General features: G+C 47.0%; 1 protein-coding gene and 1 long non-coding RNA gene across 2 annotated transcripts in view; one reads left to right on the forward strand and one right to left on the reverse strand.

Moving 5' to 3' along the window:
• The window catches only part of KY (kyphoscoliosis peptidase), a 47,095-nt gene that overhangs the window by 8,360 nt on the left and 20,248 nt on the right, over positions 1 to 18,487 (forward strand). The window contains exons 4-6 of the mRNA XM_011286132.4: positions 9,440 to 9,514; positions 11,244 to 11,306; positions 14,254 to 14,336. Of these exons, the coding sequence (XP_011284434.3) occupies positions 9,440 to 9,514; positions 11,244 to 11,306; positions 14,254 to 14,336 (221 nt within the window). The remainder of the gene's footprint in view (positions 1 to 9,439; positions 9,515 to 11,243; positions 11,307 to 14,253; positions 14,337 to 18,487) is intronic.
• Positions 792 to 17,723, reverse strand: LOC123380126. The gene is made up of 3 exons (XR_006585483.1): positions 13,116 to 17,723; positions 10,275 to 10,319; positions 792 to 3,783 (listed from the first exon to the last, which is right to left on the reverse strand). It is a non-coding gene; the product is annotated as an uncharacterized LOC123380126 (long non-coding RNA).

Consider the following 18,487-nt stretch of genomic DNA (forward strand, 5'->3'; position numbering starts at 1 on the left):
CTCCCCACTGCATACCCACTGTCCAAGCCTTCCCTCCTCCTGAGTCACAGCGGAGTCTGAGTCTTCCAGGGCCCTCCCCACAAGGAATGAGTTTAACTCGGCAAGGGGAAGTGAGAGGGCCCTTCCCCGAGAGAGCTCTTCCCTGAGAATCCTCACTTTGCTGGGATGGGTTCCGGGGCTCTGGGAGGGCAGGCAAGGGCATCACCATGCTGACTCTGCAGTTGACCAGATCTGAGAACACAGGGTATGTGGGGTGGTGAGGCTACAGTGATAGAGATGGGAGGACTTTACAGCTCCGGCTGGAGGGGAGGCCAGGTTAAATAGAGACTCCCACCCCCTACTCAGCCCCCTCCTCTCTCCCTCCCCACCAATAACCTCCCACCTTGGCCTCCTGCTCTGCATTAAAGACTCAGGGCCTGGTATCTATCTGAGAGCTCTCATAGACTCAGCCCTAAGATTTCACCCCTATTGCTCTCAGCACTGATGTCCTAACTTGTAAAGAAATTATCTGCTCGTGTTCAGGGAGCAGTGGCAAAGTAGGAGTCCCTGGAGGACTCGGAGCCTCTCACAGAATCGCTCTCAGAATCACAGACTAACCCACCATCACCACAGAAAGGCACTGGCAGGCAGTGAGGAAGGGCCTGTCAAGATGGGTTTACCAGCACGACACCAACCAGTGTATCTTACGGCAGAACTCCGGGGACTATGGCTCCACAGCAGGCCCCCCTCAGTGGGCCCACCACAACCTGCCCCCTGCCCTGAGCACTGCAAAGACAAACCCAGGCCCCCCTGCTTCCCTGAAGCGAACTAGCAGCACACAGCTCACCACAAAACAAAAATAAGCAATGCCTCACTAAAAGGAAAGTGGATTAGCCACCGCCAATCTTGCTTAGTTCTGGCTATGCCCCCTGATAGGGCCATGGTGTTATCCCCATTTGTGTACAAGAAAACTGAGACGGGGTACTATGGTCCCCGAGTCAGGCACACCTGCCAGACCTCCACACTGCACTGTCCCCATGGTGTCCCAGACAGATAGGAGTGGTATGGGGCCCACCAGACACCAGAGCCCCACTTGGCACACCACATCCTGGCTCTCATGGGCCACTCACATGCCACCCACCTGCTCTAGGGGACCATCTGTTCCTTGACTCTTCCAGTTTGTAGAGGCTGCTGGCACTTCTTGTACACCTGCACCACTCCATTCTCTGTGCCCATTGTCACATGGCCTTTTCTCCACATTAGTAGTTTAATCTCTTGACACTGTTTTATGAGAATCCTTGTGATTACTTAGGGCCCACCAGATAATCCAGGATGATCTTCCTATCTCAAGATCCTTAACTTAATCACATCTGCAAAGTCCCCTTTCCTATATAAGGGAGCATTCACAGGTTCCTAGAATTAAGGCATGGATATCTTTAAGGGCCGCTATGCAGCCTACCACATGGGTACAATTTAAAACAGAGTAGTTGAGAAGGTGACATTTGAATAAGGGAGGAGGTGAGGGAGCAAGCCATGTGGGCATCTGGGAAAGAGCATCCAGGAGAGGGAGCACCAGGTATGATAGATTTTATGCAACAGCTGACAAACAGATCAGCGGAGTCTCGGATCTCCATGCGGAAGGGTGCTTCAGAAGATTAATCTGTAATGGGTGTGCGAGGGAGGAGACAGGAGGGTGGTTGCTGGAGCCCCTGTGACTTGGGGCCCCAAAAGTGATTCCTGAGGAGCCAGTTTTCTTTTGAGGCTTCCTTTCTTGCTGGTCATTTGTCCCCAAGCAGACACTCCATTCCTTCTTTGGTCACGCAGGCACTGGGGTCAGACGGCCATGTTTCCAGATATGGGATGCTCCTGTGGAGCTCCGTGCTGCAGAAGGGATCATGAATGGCCCTCTGTTTTCAAGAGCCCGGTGAAAGCCGGGGTCGGTCAGGGCTGCGAGAGACACCCTTCATCATCCCCTGGCTGGTGTCCCAGCCGTCTCAGCCCGCTCGGTTGTCAGGTTGTCACCTGGTGACTCGGGCTGCTGAGTGGGCCTTTCACGCTGCGTCCAGTGGAGACTGACAAGGGTTCTGCAGAGTTAGACTGTCCCTGTCATCATCCAGCATGCTGCTCTTGGGCTGTCAGAGCACTAGGCTTCCTGCACTGAAGCGGACTACCAGTCCCTGGGCTGAAACCACGCACAGCCCTGCTGAACACCTACCCTGGGGCTCTTTAAGGGCGTTTTTAAATTACAGATGCTTTAGCTGAGGCTTCCTGACTCTCAACTACTGCAGAGGAGCATTCCAAGGCAAGGAACCCGGCTACTAACCTGGGTACGGTTATTAACCCAGGTTCCAGGTACAGAAAACGTTAGTGAGCACCTTAAGGCAAGGATAGCAAGTATCTGACCTGAATCCTGCAGCCCTAGGCACACAGACACCCCCCCACGTGTGCATGCTCACACACACTCACATTCATAACACACACACATGCCTGACAGTCTTTGCTAATTGATCAACACTCCAGGCAGCTACTTGCAGCCAGTCAGAGTTAATGAACAACACGAAATCTGTTTGCCATCTCTGCATTAGATATTCTGAGCAAATTAGGGCTTTAGACAAATCCTGATTCAGACCTGCAGAGACCTGGGGAGAAGCCGCTGGAGGGAGAACTCTCCCGACCAGGTAAAAGGCAGACCCAAGGCAGTAGGGCCACGGGCAGGGACGTTCTGGGGCTTCCTGCTGCATCTCCGGATCTGAGGGCTTAAGAGGAAAGGACACGGAGCTGGTGGCACCTGGGGCAGGGGCCTGGGAGGCACTTCTCAAGCAACTGCTGATATGCTGCTACTAAGACAGCTAGGGCTGCAGCCTCAGAAGTGGTATTTCGGTGACAACTGGTAGAACCAGGGAGGGACGCCATGAGAGAGCCAGCCAGGTGACCTGAAGTCCCGGGAAGGACCTCCTGTGGGTTTGGTCGTGACTATTAAGATTGGTGTAATGGTATCTGACTATACTTAGGTTTTAGATCTTACTTTAAATTTTGCTCCAAATGATGTTCCACTCTCATTCATTGGAAATTGGTCAAATTAATTTTCTTCTTAGATTAAGAGTTGATGTGATACAGGAATATAGTAGTCTGCAAAATCTTACCATTTCACCCCTTTAGGGAGCACAGGGCTCTCCAGTGACTGCTGCTCACCTGCGACAGCACACCCAGGCCCAGTTTCTGGGGCAGAGAGGCCTCCGAAAATGCCCTCACACGCCTGTGTGTGACAAGAGTGGGTATCACACTCCCACAGATCAGGAAGGCTAAGGAGCTGTGCTGTTTTCCTCAGCAGGGGGCTGATTAGCAGCGCCTCTTTGGAGGAGAGTCAGGAAGTGGGGCTCAGGAGGATATTGGAAATTGGGCCCCTGTCCAAGAAGGGGGAGGAAAGAGGAAGTTCAGGAAAGAGAGAAGGGATTGGAAATGGTGCTAGGTGGAGGTTGCAGAACAGGACCACATCCGGGTGTGAGAATACCTCAATGTCCACCTTTACCACCGCTTTACCAGTACCTAGTTTCTCAGCTCACCCATTCTTGGACAAAGAGCCAGGGCTGAATTGGGGGTGGTTGGAAGCACCTGTATGTTAGATGTGAGAAGTTGGGGGAAGAGGTTTGCTGTTGACTAAACCACGTTGTTCAGTTCTGCACCTTCTTTAAGCTTCTGGAGGTTGTTGCAGTCCAGCGTTTTCCAAATTGTGTTTCACAAAATAGTACTGGGTCAAACTGACTTCTTCTCTGCAGGACTTCGCACAGCGTTACACATTACGACCTACAAAAAGAGAGACAGTGGACATGTTTCTCAAATCCTTTTCTTGCAAAGCATCTTGTAGCCAAGTACAGCTTGGCACCCACTTTGAAAAACACCCGAAAGTGTTTCAGATGGGAAAAGTAAAAAGGCAAAGGAGAATAGGCCTGTGCTTCACGCAGCATGGGAAGACACACAGGAAGTGTTTGCTCTTGACATTGACACTCGATCCTATAACCAGAACTGAATTATGCTTTGAACTCTGAAATGCTTAAAGTCTTAATTATAAAGTCACACAATGATTTTCTTTGACAGTGAATGTACTAGAAACTACCCTCAAAGTGAAGGTTAACCCCTTCAAAGTAATACCTGGGAAGGTCACATTGTATCTTATTAAGTTGTTTGAGAATGACCCTCTTTGGCATGCAGAGCAAGTTTCTGAGCTATACAAGATAGTCAGTATTGTCATTCTGTGAAAACCATCGCAATACATTTAGCAGGGAAAGGGTTAGTAAAAAGAGCTCTTACAAAACTAATAAGGAAAAAATAATACAACTAGGAAAATAGGCAATTCACAAAATAAGAATTTCAAATGGCAAATAACTATATGAAAAATACATTAAAAATTAAATGCACAAAAATGAGATGCCATTGTTCATTAATAAAAATTTCAGAGATTGATAAAATCACACGTCAGTGAGTATATCAGTGATCTATTTTTACATTGCAAACCACCCCAAAACTCAGGGGCTTAAAATAATAAGCATTTACCAGCTCACAGGTTGGCTGTGCGTTCCTGCCTGAGATACGCCCAGTTCATCACGGGTCTTGGCTCGGCTTGCTCATGTATTTGTGGTCAGCTGGTAAGTTGGCTGGAGACCAGGTAGGGTAGGGTGGCCTCACCTGAGATGCCTCTGCTCTGTTCCACGTGGTCTCTCCACCCCCAGCAGGCTAGCCTGGGCTCATTCACACGGCAGTTGTGGCTAGAATCCCAAGGATGAGAGTGGAGGCTGCAAAATTCCTTGAGACCTATGCTCAGAGCTTCCCCAGGACCACTTCTGTTAACATCCCATGCTAACTAGACAGACCAAGTCCTATAGATAGCCCAAATTCAAGGGGCAGAACAAAAGACCTCTCGTTGGAAGTACGAAGTTTTGTGATGAATTTTGCAATCAAACACAGTAAGAATGAGCAAAATGGACACTCCCTTGTGCTGTTGGTGTGATCAACTGATAAAATCATTCATGGGAAGTTTGCCAAAATACAGCAAAAGATCCATATTTAAAAATGTATTCAAAGGGACTGATTTGAAAAGTGTGTAAAGAGATGTGTATCAGAATGTTCATGCATCACTGATTCTAATAGCAAAATATTTGGGAGAAGTTAACTATCCAACCAAAAGGGATTGCTTATATGGATTATAAACGATGTACAGAATAGAGTACTATCGAGCTCACTTAAAACGATGACATAGGACCAGATTCACTGACGTGTGAAGACTCGAGAAGGAAGCAGGTGTTTACTATAATCCTGCTCTGGACTTTGAATTTCCATTTTGTATTGTTCTGGATCATCCAGTTCTTGTTTTTTAAAAAATTTTTTTTTCAACGTTTATTTATTTTTTTGGGACAGAGAGAGACAGAGCATGAACGGGGGAGGGGCAGAGAGAGAGGGAGACACAGAATCGGAAACAGGCTCCAGGCTCTGAGCCATCAGCCCAGAGCCCGATGCGGGGCTCGAACTCCCGGACCGCGAGATCATGACCTGGTTGAAGTCGGACGCTTAACCGACTGCGCCACCCAGGCGCCCCTCCAGTTCTTGTTTTAATTCTTCTCAGGCTTGTTTGCTCAACTGGTACTTATATTTATTTTTGTTTTATTTTAAATTACTAAAATTGAATTGTCTGGCATATACTTGCATGGGTTTTAACGCATACAGAACGCATGCTCATATTCTGACTACTATAGTCAGAATACAGGGCAGTTCTGTCACCCCAAAATCCTCTTGTGCAGAATGTCAGTGGTTACATCCTCCTGCCTTTCCTAAGAGTTTCTTTGTATTGTTGAGAAGTATTCCTTGATATGGATGTACCATAGGGTGTTTATCCATTCACTCATTGAAGGACATTTAAGCTGTTTCCAGTTTAGGGTGATTATGAATAGAGCTTCTATAAACATTTGTGTATAGGTTTTTGTATGAACAAACGTAAGTGTTTATATCTCTGGGATAAATGTTCAAGAGTGCAGTGGTTGGGTCAGATGTTCAGTATATGTTTTGTTTTATAACAACCTGACAGACTGTTTTCAGAGTTGCTGTATCACTTCAGTCCCACCAGCGATGTCTGAGAGGTCTGATTTCTCCACAACCTTGTCAACGTAGAGTATTATCACTATTTTTTATTACTTCTCTTCTAATAGGTATGATATCTCATTGTGATTTTAATTTGCATTTTCCTAATGGCTAATCATATTGAACATCATTTGACATGCTTATATGCCATCTGTAATCTCTTCTTTTACCCATTTTCTAATTGAAATGTCTTTGCACTTTTGAAAAAATCACTTTGCCATATTTGTGTGGGTCTATTTCTTAACTATTTATCATGCTCCATTGATCTATATATCTGTCCCTTTGCCAGTATAACACTGTGTAATGACTGTAGCTTTATAGCACATCTTAAAATCAAATAGCTGGTTCCTCCAACTTTTTTTTTTTCAAAATTGGTTTGGCTACTGTAGTTGCTGTATCTTTCCATTTAAATTTTAGAATTATCTTGCCTATATCTAACATCTATAAAATTCCTTTAAGGAGTCTGAATGAAGTTGCATTAAATCTATAGATCAATTTAGGGAGAATTGACAACAATATTGAGTCTTTCAATTCATGAGCATGGTATGTCTTCCCACTTATTCAAGTCTTCTTTAATTTGTTTGATCATACTTTATGGTTTTCAACATACAGCTCTTGCACTTTTTTTTTTAGATTTATATTTAAGTATTTCAATTTTTGGAGCTATGGGAAATATTGATTTTTAAATTCAATTTCCAATCATTTATTGTGACTATAAATAGAATTGATTTTGTATCTGACCTTGTATCCTGTGACCATGCTAAACTTACTAGTTCTAGGAGCTTTCTTTGTAGATTACTTGGTATTTTCTACACACATAGATATGTCATCTGTGAATAAGGAGAGTTTTATTTATTTCTAATCTATAGGACTTTTATTTATTTTTCTTTTCTTCTTTTCTTATTTCTTATTATTTTTCTTGTTTTATTTCACTGGGTAGAACTTCCAGTGCAATGTTTGTTAGGAGCAGTGAGAGTGGACATCCATGCCTTGTTCCAGTCATAGGGGGAAAGCATTCCATTTTTGACCATTAAATATGCTGTTAGCTGTAGATTTTTGTTAGATACTCTTTTTCAGATTAAGGAAGTTCCCTTCTATTCCTAGTTTATTGAGAAGTTTCATCATGAATAGATGTTAAATTTGTCAAATGTACTTTCTGCACCCATTGAAATGATCATGTGGTTTTTCTTCTTTGGCCTGCAAATATGGCAAATTGCATTAATTGGTTTTCAAATATTGAACCAGCTTTGCAGTGCCATGGTATTCTTTTACTATATTGCTGGATTTAATTTTCTAATATTTTTTGAGAATTTTTGTGTTCATAAGAAATATTCATCTGTAATATTCTTTTCTTATACTGTTTTTGTCTGGTTTTGGTATCAGATTAATGCTGGCCTCATATAATGGGTAATGAAATATTTACTATTCTGTTTTCTGAAAGATCTTATTTAAAAATTGATCTTATTTCTTTTTAAACGTTTGTTAGAATTTATTGGTGAAACCAACTGGACCTGGCCTTTGTTTGTTCCTGGAAGATTTTGAACTACAATTAGTTTTCAAAATAGATGTAGAGATATTGAGGTTTTCTATTTGGGTGAGTTTTAGTAGTTTGTAGCTTTCAAGGAATTGATCCATTTCATCTAAGTTGTAGAATTATGTGCATTGGGTTGTTGGTAGTATTCCCTTATTATTCTTTTAATACATACAAGATCTGTAGTGTTCTCACCTGTTTCATTTCTGATATTGGTGTCTTAATTTCTGATTTGTGTCTTACCTCTTTTTCTTTTTGGTCAATCTGGTTACAGGCTTATCAATTTTGCTGATCTTTCCTAGAAATCAGCTTTTGGTTTCATTGATTACTTTCTCATCATTTCTTTAATTTTTTTTCTGTACCACACTGTTTCTCCTCTCCTTCTGGGATCTCAGTAACATGAATGTTAGACCTTAAAGTATTATCCTACAGGTCTCTGAAGTTCAATTCATTTTGCTCTGTTTCTTATATTATCTTTCTTCAAGTTCACTGACTCTTCTGTCATCTCTATATATTATTTAGCATATCCAGATAGTTTTCCAAACTGTTATATTTTTTACCTCTAAAATTTTGTTTCTTCTTTGTATCTTCTGACGTTTTGCTGCTTCTTGGTATCTTTCCATTCATTTCAAGACTATTTGCCCTTATTTGTTAGAGCATGGTTTCCATGGCTATTTGCAAGTCTGATAATTCCAAAATGTTTATCATCCCGAGGTTAGCATCTGTTGATTATCTTTTCCTTTCAAGTAGAGATAACTCCTCATTCTTCCTACACTGGATAGTTTTGGATTGTAGCCTTTGCAATGCTCTATAGATCTTCTCAGAACATGCACCCCCAGTGGCCAGTCTAGGCATTGGTCTACACCACAGTTTAGTTCTCCAAGACTGTGGTATAATGTTTAGGATGAGATCCATGTGTGCTCAGCTCAGAGGGGACCACAAGAGTTCATCCAGAACTGTATGGATTTGCTTTCTTGAGCTCCCACCCCTTCACAACCCGCTTCTCAATTCTCCAGCACAAAAGCTGGACTCTAATTTCCCCACTCTGCCAGGCACTTCTCACAACTCTGTCTACATCTAGAGACAATCAGTGGGGAACAGAGAGAGAGAAAAAACAGTGAGTATTTGCTCCCACACTCTAGGGAATCATAGCTTCCCTCGAAGACTCGAGTGCTTAAGGTTTGGGCTGACCAACAAAATCACTGCTACACCCCTACCAACAGACTTTCCTAGAGGCTGAATGGGGAGATAATAGAAAAAAGGGATGGGGGAGGTCCAAAAGGGGATTTCCCCCATGCTCTCTGACTCTTAGAGGTTTCCCTTCTTACTCCACAAGCTGGAAGAAAGAGCTTCTCTTGGAGCACCATTTCCCTGTACCCACTGTGCACTTCTGGGTTTGGGGCTGCCTGTGAGTCAAGTCTAAGTAATACCATATGGGAAAGGGAATAGTAAACTCACTGAAAATTTAGTGATGCTTTAAATGCTAATCTTATTCCCTGACTTGCCTTCTATGATTTACAGAGGACTACAGAGTCCTCAAATAGTTGCTCCGTGCATTCTTTCCAAGGTTTATAGTTGTATTCACTGGAAAAGACAAGGTAGTGTTCTTATTTCATCTTGCCTGGGTTTGGAAACTGTCTGCTTGTATTTTGTTTTTCATTTCTTTAAACAAGAATTACTTGTATATTCAGAAGAAAGCTTAAAACCAATCGTGTTTTGTTGTTCAAACATCTGTCATGGGACATTGCACCCTTTGCTAGCAGCATCTGGCTGAGAATGTCACCTCCCATTCCTTTGCAGGGACACAGCTGACTGTGGAGGTCCACCCTCGAGATGCCATGCCCCAGCTGCTCAAGAAGTTCTCCTTGGCTAAACGTACGTACGTACAGGGCTGCTCATGTGTGGAGGGCTGGAGGGAGGAGTGACAGTCACTTAATGGGCCAGAGTCCAACCTGGGCATCTTGTGGGGGCAGGAGAGGAGTAACCTAGGCCTACACACTGGAAAGAGGCAGAGGCATGACAGCTTCATTCTAGGGACTCCCTTCTCCATATCTAACACCCACTGTTCTTGTGTCTGTGCACTTAGGTGTGGGTAACACAAAGCACTTCGCTAAAGATGAATTTCATCACAAGAGTGTTGTTCTTAGATACCATTTATTGTCTGCCTAAAAAGTGGCATACACAGTGGTAAGCATTTTACATTCATTAACTTTTTAACCCTTTGATAGATGCCTCACTTTTTAAATCACCAAAGTGAGACCCAGAGAGGTGAAATAACTGCGAAGGGACTAGCTAGGAAGTGGGTCAAAACCAGGTCTGACTGAGACCTGTGCTCTTAGCCACCACGTTTGGCTGCCTTCAGTGCAAGGTGCATGGGGTCAGACCCATGATGTCTTTTCCACTCCCTTCTTGGTCCTCTCTGGGCATCTGTCTACCTTATAGCTACAGGGGCCTGGGGAAATGCTGGCCAAGGAATGAAGTCTACAGAGCATCCAGGGCTCAGGTTCTCTCCGTGTCCATGCCTGAGCAAGGCAGGCCCTCCCACCTGCCTTGTCCTGTAGCCCTCAGAGGTCAGGGTCTCAGAAGGGCAGTCAGGTATAGAGCGGACAGGCTGGGTTCAGATCTCAGCTCTTACCTTGGGCAAGTAGCTTAACCTCTCTTGTGGAGTCAAATTCTTCATCTATAAGAGGAGGAAAATAATTCAGTTTCCTTCATAGGACTGTTGTGAAGTTAAATGAGACTGTCAATATAAAGCACAAGGCAGGCATAGTAAGTGCACAATAAATGCTAGCTACTATGTTGAACCCTCATTACCCTATCAAAGAATGGAGATGGAAATAAAATGTAGGTGCAAGAAACACAAGGACAACTCTTTCTCAGAGCCTCTATACATTTACAACCTTCCATTGTTATATTTACAGCCTTTGGTGGGCTTCAAGGGCATAAAACAACCTGCCTCCTCAGCTCCCCCTGGCTCCATCAGGGACCCATATCTTCCTGACCTGGTTTCAAATCAGCAGCTCCTTTCCTGTTTCCCAGGAGTCTAATAACTATTGGTAACCATTCTGCATTAACGGCTCCTGGATTGATAGGATTTGGTTGCCCTTGAACCTTCCTGAGGAATAATTTAATAATTGCTTGACTTTTCTGGGCTTCGGCTCCATAGAAACTGCCTTTCCCTCGCCCACATTCATTTCTTCCCATGGTCAGTTCTTATGTGGCAATGAATTCACTGGTGCTGTTGGCATCCCCAGCTGTGTTCCAAGATGGCAGGGGAATCCAGAGGAAGGCAGGAGCTCTAGGCTGTAGGTGGACCCACTGAGGAACACAAAGTTTTGATGTCGGGGTAAATTCTGCCTTTGCTTACAGACTGCAGTTCTCTTTCTTGTCATTCCCTCCCTGGTTGTCAGTCCTTCCTCCGCCTCAGCAGGAAGTCCAGAACAATTCCAGCAGTAATAGATGGTGGGTGGATATGGGAGCAAGAAGGCAGGGCACAGACATAGAAGAGGAGGGGTCAGAAGCCAGGACCACCACAAAGAGAATCGTCTGTGCTTGCGTTTTGACTTCTGAGGTGTCTCAACTTCTGACCTTTGGGATATTGCAGGTTTACAAGGTGATAAAAATGGAAACACAAGACCCCGGCAGCCTGGAGCAAAAGATGCCCATGGTAAGTTGCAGGGCCTTCTCCAGGGCCGTTCTGTGAGATGGTGAACTGGTTTAGCCCCATGGGCCAGTCTCCAGTCAATTGGAAATGGCTCTCTGGGTCCTATGTGAGAGTCTGGGGCTACCTCTGGGCTCAGGGTGGGGCGGAGTATCATGATTGATTAGCAAGGTCTGCCATGGACATAGGCAGAGTAATGAAAAGCTCACACACCATATGAGCCCAAAGCTGAAGCATAAACCCCAATAACAAGGCAGCCCATTACAGAAAACATATTAAACACAGAATTCAGAACTGTGTTAACTTTAAATGGAATGCCAAACCTGTGTAAGGTAGGAGGCATATGAATAAGTAGAATGGGACAGAGGGTAGAACCCTGAATGGGGTGATCGATGGCCTGGCTTTGAGTCCTATTTTTGTCCCTCCCTCACCTTCCTGGGGCCTCAGTTTTCTTCTCCATAGACCAGATGGCATCTAAGGTTTGGGAGAGCTTGGCACTTCTTCCCATTGTTTTGCTTTAAAGTTAGAATAATTTAGTTAATGCCACTGGTATTTTAAATGCATTTATGCAAAATCATATTTAGATCTTATATAATCTCTTCAGAAGGTAAATGTAATGAGGCATAAATCATTGTGGGTATTTTTAATGTTGAGATATTGTAAAATGGAACCAAGAAAGGGTAAAACTAGTAATAGGGTTTTCAGTCCCATTTTAGAAATGTCATCCTTCTTCTCAATGGGGGCGGGGGAGACCTCATTTGCAGAGTTATACCAAGCAGAAATTTGTTAAATGTAAGTCCACTTCATATCCACTTAGGTCACCCTGCTAGCCCTTGTCAGAGAATGGCAAGAGCCAGATTCCGCAGAGGGAAAAGGCACTGAGGACCTGCTGCGGGTCCCCACCCCCTTCTGAGAGGCTGGCTGGACAAGGGCTGCGCCCAGACCACACAGGACAGGGGCTGACAGGGATCTAAGTGATGAGAGACAAGCGATCCCAGCGCCAGCACCAGAGGAGTGACCCACAGTGGTGCTGGGCTTTCAGAGAGCCCCAGTGTAAGGCTGTACAGGACACAAGGATTATGGAGGGTCCAGGAAATATCTTGGACCTTATAAAAGAAGTAGAAAAATGAAGAAAGAAAATACTAGGTTGGTGGTGACACCACAGCCTTGGGGTAGGGTTTACATAGCCTGCCTGCCCCCCACACGGTCTGCCTCCTCTTCAGAGAGGAACAGCCCTCAGGTCCTAGATGTGTCATAGCACGGGACATGGTGAGGACCCAGTCAGAGGCCTAGGGTCAAAGGGACCAAACCCCTCTAGGGGCTGCTGCAGAGTGTCAGCAGGAAGCAAGAAAGCAGAACAACGTGGCCTTGGAGAATGTGCCAGACCCAGTTGGGCTGCAAAGAAAGAAGGCCTCGTTCTCAAAAGGAAGGGATGTTGGAGTAGTGGGGAAATGAGGACGGACCCACATGGCCTGCGCCTGACAGCTGACTAGAGGCTGGGATCTCCTCTGTGGCTGGAAATTGGTCAGCTCCCTAACCAGCTGCCACTGTGTCTCAGCCAATGCTGGCCCAGAGAGGATCTCGCAGGAGCTCGGGCCGGAGCTGGTGGGCCGCCCCCTCCCTACTCTCACTCTCCCGCCACATCTCTTGGGTCTGTAGCACCAAGGCCTGGGTCTCTCACAGACCTCGAGGGATGTCTGGGCAAACGCAGCTGCAGCCCCCACACCGGACACGGACGCTTCACACCTCTACCCTTGTACTTGCCCACAGAGGATCCCCACCCTACACCCTCCCAGGGAGCAAAGCGGCACTGACCTTACAGCGTGATCCACCGTCTCGTTCACTCTCCCAGCTGCCCCATAGATGTGCACCTCATGCCTGGCGGCTGAGTCCAGCAACCCCTAGCACAGTGGAGGTCGTGAAGGTCAGGCCCCCACTAGAACCTAGGCTTCATGCAGCCCCCACCAGCTGCTTCCCCATGTCACTCTGCTCTTCCCAGGCTGGCTGCCATGCCCTGGGGCCCCACCAGCACCCCCACAGGGGAGTGGGGTTATCACTGAGTTAGGGGATCAGTGGCCCTTTGGCCCCACCCTCCTCACCTAACCCCGGCCTCCCACCCAGCTTGCCTGACTTGGTCAGCCTTGAATAATGGGAGGACCTTGCCGGAGCCCAGGCTCTCTTTTGGTCTGAGACAGGGATTTGCTGCCCATCCGTGGCTGGTCTGACGACTGGTGTGCCCGGCTTCCTATAAGAAAGGCTGGCACAAAGGAGTGATTCTGGGGCCCGGCCTCCCTCAGAGCCCCCCCCCCCGCAATACCTGGGGCACCTGTTGCTACAACACACTTGGCTTTCTTGGGGTGCTCCAGTCTATGGCTGACTGTGGGCAAGGGAGGAAGCCTGTCTGGGTGCCAAACACGCCTCACCCTACAGAAGCCTACAGAGCCTGGCTCCAGCACACCCTCCTCCCATACCCAGAGCACCCTCCACCCTGGGCGTCATAACTAGAGTACAGACCCTCCTTTCTTGAGCCTGTCAGGGGCTGGCCGCATTGCCTGGACACTTCCCACAGAGCACTCATTCCTGGAAAAGTTAGCAGGAAATCTGCAGAAAACTAAACGGTGGGGAGAAGGGGACTCCATCATTAATCTGCCTGGGCACTGCTGAGTTAATTGAGGTGAAACCAGTCTCTTTACTGCTGACTTCCCAGGGTCTGCAAATAGGCTTATGTTCCCCGTCACTCTCCAGACGAACTAGAGAAGTTGCCATAGTTCACCAACCAATTTGACCAAGGAACCCCTCTAGGAGATATAGGTCTTGGGAGCAGTTTTCCAGGTTCTGGGAATCATGCTGAAGGTCGGGCAATCACAGCACTTCAAAACGACAGAGAGGCCTGGGGCCGGGCAGCACTCACCAGCAGGCCTCAGTGGCTGACTGAGCCTCCCTATGTTTCCAGTTTACCCCTGGGATCGGTCCAGCCTGAAATCCATGCCCCTGGACCTGCAGGAGTTTGAGAAACTGGACACGTATGCCTCACAGGTAAGAGAGCAGGCCTGTCTGCATAAGGTGGCTCGGAGTTTCCCGAGTCAGAGTAATGAAGTCTCTGCTCGGGCCCCTCCTAAATGCATCCAGAGTCCCTTGGATAGATGGCCCAGAGTGCCTTCTCACATCACATGGATGGAGAGAAGAAGGCCAAGTCACCAGGCCCCTGCTCAGGATGGAAGACCATTCTATCCCCCCCAATGCCACCCACGGTCCTGATGCTCCCACCCCAGGCCACACACCCTGCAGGCACCCCACTGGCAGGCCCCTCTGGCCGGCCCTCTGCTGACCGCCTGCCATTGCCCATTTGGGCATTGCTGCTGCTGAGCCAGGCCATGCCCGGCCCCATGAAGAAAGGTGGCAAGAGGATGAGGGAGGGCCATGGGTGCAGCTGGCCAGCACCCACTGCAACCACAGCCTTGCTCACCCCTGGAGCACACGGGCTGCCAAGCTCTCACACGTCTGGGTCTAGGCTCTTCTGGGGTGGGGTTGGGGAGGGGCAGCTACAAAAGCAGAAGCACTAGAGACAACTAGAGTCCTGGGAGCCAGGTGCTGCCTGATTGGAAGGGCCAAGGAGCTGGACCCATTGCTGATGTCAGAAGTAAGCCATCATAGGCCAGTAAGCAGGGAGATCATCTACAGCCTAAAAAGACCGCCCTGTGGCTGGCACATAGCAGGTACTCAGGAACCTTGTTTGCTAACCAATGAGTGGATGGATAGGGGCATGGATCCAGAGTCAGGTTAGAGGCAGGGCCATCAGTGGGGAGCCATCAGCTGTCCCAGCAGGAGCAGGCATGACCTGGATTAAGTGGGAACACTGAGAACAGAGAGGAGCAGAAAGGTCAACACTGAGCTGGGGACAGAGGGAGGACTCTATCCCAGTGTGTGCAAGGCAGTGGATGTGTGTGAGGAAGGGAGAAGGCAGGGGGCTCACAGGCTGCAGACTGGATGACGGAGGGAGAATGGGACAGCCAGCTCCTCACTACAAGAAGCAGTCTCAGGGGATGATGAGATCGTTTAGGGGCAGTGGGCTCCAGTATCTGGGACAGCCAGTGGAGGTGGCTGGGTGTCCAAGCCTGGAGCTGTATCCAGCCTGGAGAGGTCTGGGCCAGAAACACTGATTCAGGAACCATCAGATTTAGCTAAGAGCTGAAGCCACAGGGTGGCTGTCATCTTGGGGAGGACAGGGCAGGAGGTCCAAAGGGCCCGGAGCCACCTGAGGCCGAGGCAAGATCAAGAAGGATCGATGTTCTGGAAGGTGCAGGGAGAGTTCCCTGAGGGCAGGGATGGTCAATAGTGCGCAGTCTGGTCAAGTGAGGTTAGGACAGACTCATTTCTGCCACTTCAATACTGAAGTGCTTCCTACTCCCAGAGGGGAGGGTTGGAGCCTCAGTCGGACTCTGGCAGACCAAGGAGCAAAGCGGGGGTTTGGGGGGGTGAAGACCCCACAGGAGCCTGGCAAAGAGGGGAAGGCTAGGTGTAGGCAGTCCTGAGAAAGAGATATAGGGAGGGGTATAGACAGGAAGGGATGGGGCAGCCAAGACTGGAAGGGAGAAGGTGAGGACACAGGTGAGCAGGGGCACTGCCTGAGGACGAGCAAGTCCTGCAAAGACAGGAGGCATGGCTGAGCAGGAGGAGGGCTCCTTATGCAGAAGTTCTGCCTGGGCCTTGTCGAGTCTGAGGCCAGGCTGTCTCTGAGGAGAGAAGGGGGTGCAGTGCCAGAGTCTGAGGAGGGTGGGCTGTGTGGTAATGGCCACCCGGAGGGATGGGACAGGCTGCCGGTCCTGCTTGGAGAGCAGTGCCAGGAGCTCAGCTGAGGCCAGAGACTCAGCCACAGAGCAGTGTGTGTCCAGAGCCAGCCGGGCCCAGGTAGAGGGGACCAAAGGACCAGAAGCCACAGGGTTTTAAGTCAGGAATCAGCCAGGCTGGTGTGCAGGCCCTGCAATGTGTCCAGTGCTGTCCTTGGCCCGGGGAGAGCAACAGAGACCAGGACTGTGGAGTTGGAGCTGGACATCGAACAAAAGGAGGCGGGCAGCAGCTGGGCAGGTGGGAGGCAGAAGAGGGGTCCAGACATCTCCTTGTCATCAGACAGTGGATCCTGGGGTTCGGATGTGAGTGGCGAAAAGGATCCAGGCGCTCAGAGAGCTTAAGATGGGGGCTGGCAGAGGTGTGGGCAGCTATTGTAGAATTAAGCACTGGGTTGCCCCAGGTTCTCTATAAAGACTGAACATAGTCAGGGCTGCCTTTCCCACAACTCTAAACCTTGACCTAATTTGTTCTTTTTTTTTTTTTTTCAGTTGTGGTAATATAATAAAATTTGCCCTTTTAATCATTTTTAAGTGTACAACTCAGCAGCATTGATTGCATTCACAGTATTGTACAACTATCACCACCATCTGTTTCCGAATCACCCAAACAAAAACTCTGTACCCATGAAGCAATCCCTCCCCATTCTCCCTGGTAACTTCTACAGCACTTATTGTCTCTATGAACTTTTTCACTCTCGATTCCATTTAAGTGGAATCATACGTACATGTCCTGTTGTGTCTGGCTTACCCAGCATCATGTTTTCAAGGTCCGTCCACACTGTAGCAGGTGTCAGAACTTCACTGCTTTTGATGGATGAATAATATTTCATGGTACAGATATATGCCACATTTGTTTACCCATTCATCTGTGATGGACACTTGGATTGTTTCTACCTTTTGTCTGTTGTGAATAATGTGGTCATGAACGGAGTTTGAACAAGTATCTGTTTGAGTATCTGTCTCCAGATCTTTGGGGTGTATACCTCGGAGTAGAATTACTGGATCGTATGATTAATTCTGTTTAGCTTATTGAGGAACCCCCCCAAACCATCCTCCACAGCAGCTGCACTGTTGTACATTCCCATGAGCCATGCACAAGGATTCTGATTTCTCCACATCTTGGAGATCTTTTTGATGACAACAGCCATCCTAGTGGCTGTGGTGTCCTGTGGTTGTGATCTGCATTGCCCTGGTGGCTAATGATGTGGAGCAGCTTTTCATCAGCCGTTTACGTATCTCTGGAGAAGTGTGTATTCCAGTCTACCCATTTTAAAATTAGGTTGTCTTTTTGTTGTCGAGTTGTGGGAGTTCTCTTACATATTTTGGATTCTACACCCTTATCAGATACATGATTTGCGAATACTTCCTCCCATTCTGCCAGTTGTCTTTTCACTGTCTTAATAATGTCCTTTGATGCCCACAAGATTTTTATTGTTATGAAGCCCAATTAATCTATTTTTTTCTTTTTTACCTTGTATCTTTGGTATCATACCTAAGAATCTGTTGCCAAATCCAAAGTCATGATGATTTACTCCTGTGTTTACTTTAAAAAATTTTTTTAATGTTTTATTTATTTTTGAGACAGAGGGAGACAGAGCATGTGCAAGGGAGGGGCAGAGAGAGAGGGAGGCACAGAATCCCAAGCAGGCTCCAGGCTCTGAGCTGTCAGCACAGAGCCTGACGTGGGGCTCGAACTCACAAACCGTGAGATCATGACCCGAGCCAAAGTCGGATGCTCAACCAACTGAACCACCCAGGCGCCCGTCTCCTGTGTTTACTTCTAAGAGTTTTATCATTTAAGTTCTTTTAAGTCATTGATCTTTTTTGAGTTAATTTTTATATACAGTATGAAGTAGGGAGCCAACTTCATCCTTTTGCATGTGGATATCCAGTTGTCAAGCACCATTTGTTAAGGAGACTATTCTTTCCCCACTGAATGGACTTGGCATCCTTGTCAGAAAAGTCAGTTAGCCATAGGTGTATGAGTTAATTTCTAGACTCTCAATTCTATGCCATTGGCCTATATGATCCTTATGTCAGTATCACACTATTTTGATTACTGTAGTTTTGTAGTAAATTTTGAAATTCAGGAATATGAGTTCTCCAACTTTTTTTTTTTTTCAAAATTGTTTTGACTATTCTGGGTCCCTTGCAATTCCATATGAATTTGAGGATGGGCTTTCCATTTCTGCAAAAAAGACCTTTAGAATTTCATAGGGATTGTGTTAAGTCTGTAGACTGTTTTGGGTGGTATAGATCATGAGTAGGGGCTGCTACAGCTGCCCAGATGTCTGCCCACCTGGCTGGCCTCAGGGTCTGCAGTGAAAAGATGTGTAGCTG

Source organism: Felis catus, chromosome C2 (assembly GCF_018350175.1).
Source record: "Felis catus isolate Fca126 chromosome C2, F.catus_Fca126_mat1.0, whole genome shotgun sequence".
In the NCBI taxonomy this organism is placed as follows: Eukaryota; Metazoa; Chordata; class Mammalia; order Carnivora; family Felidae; genus Felis; species Felis catus.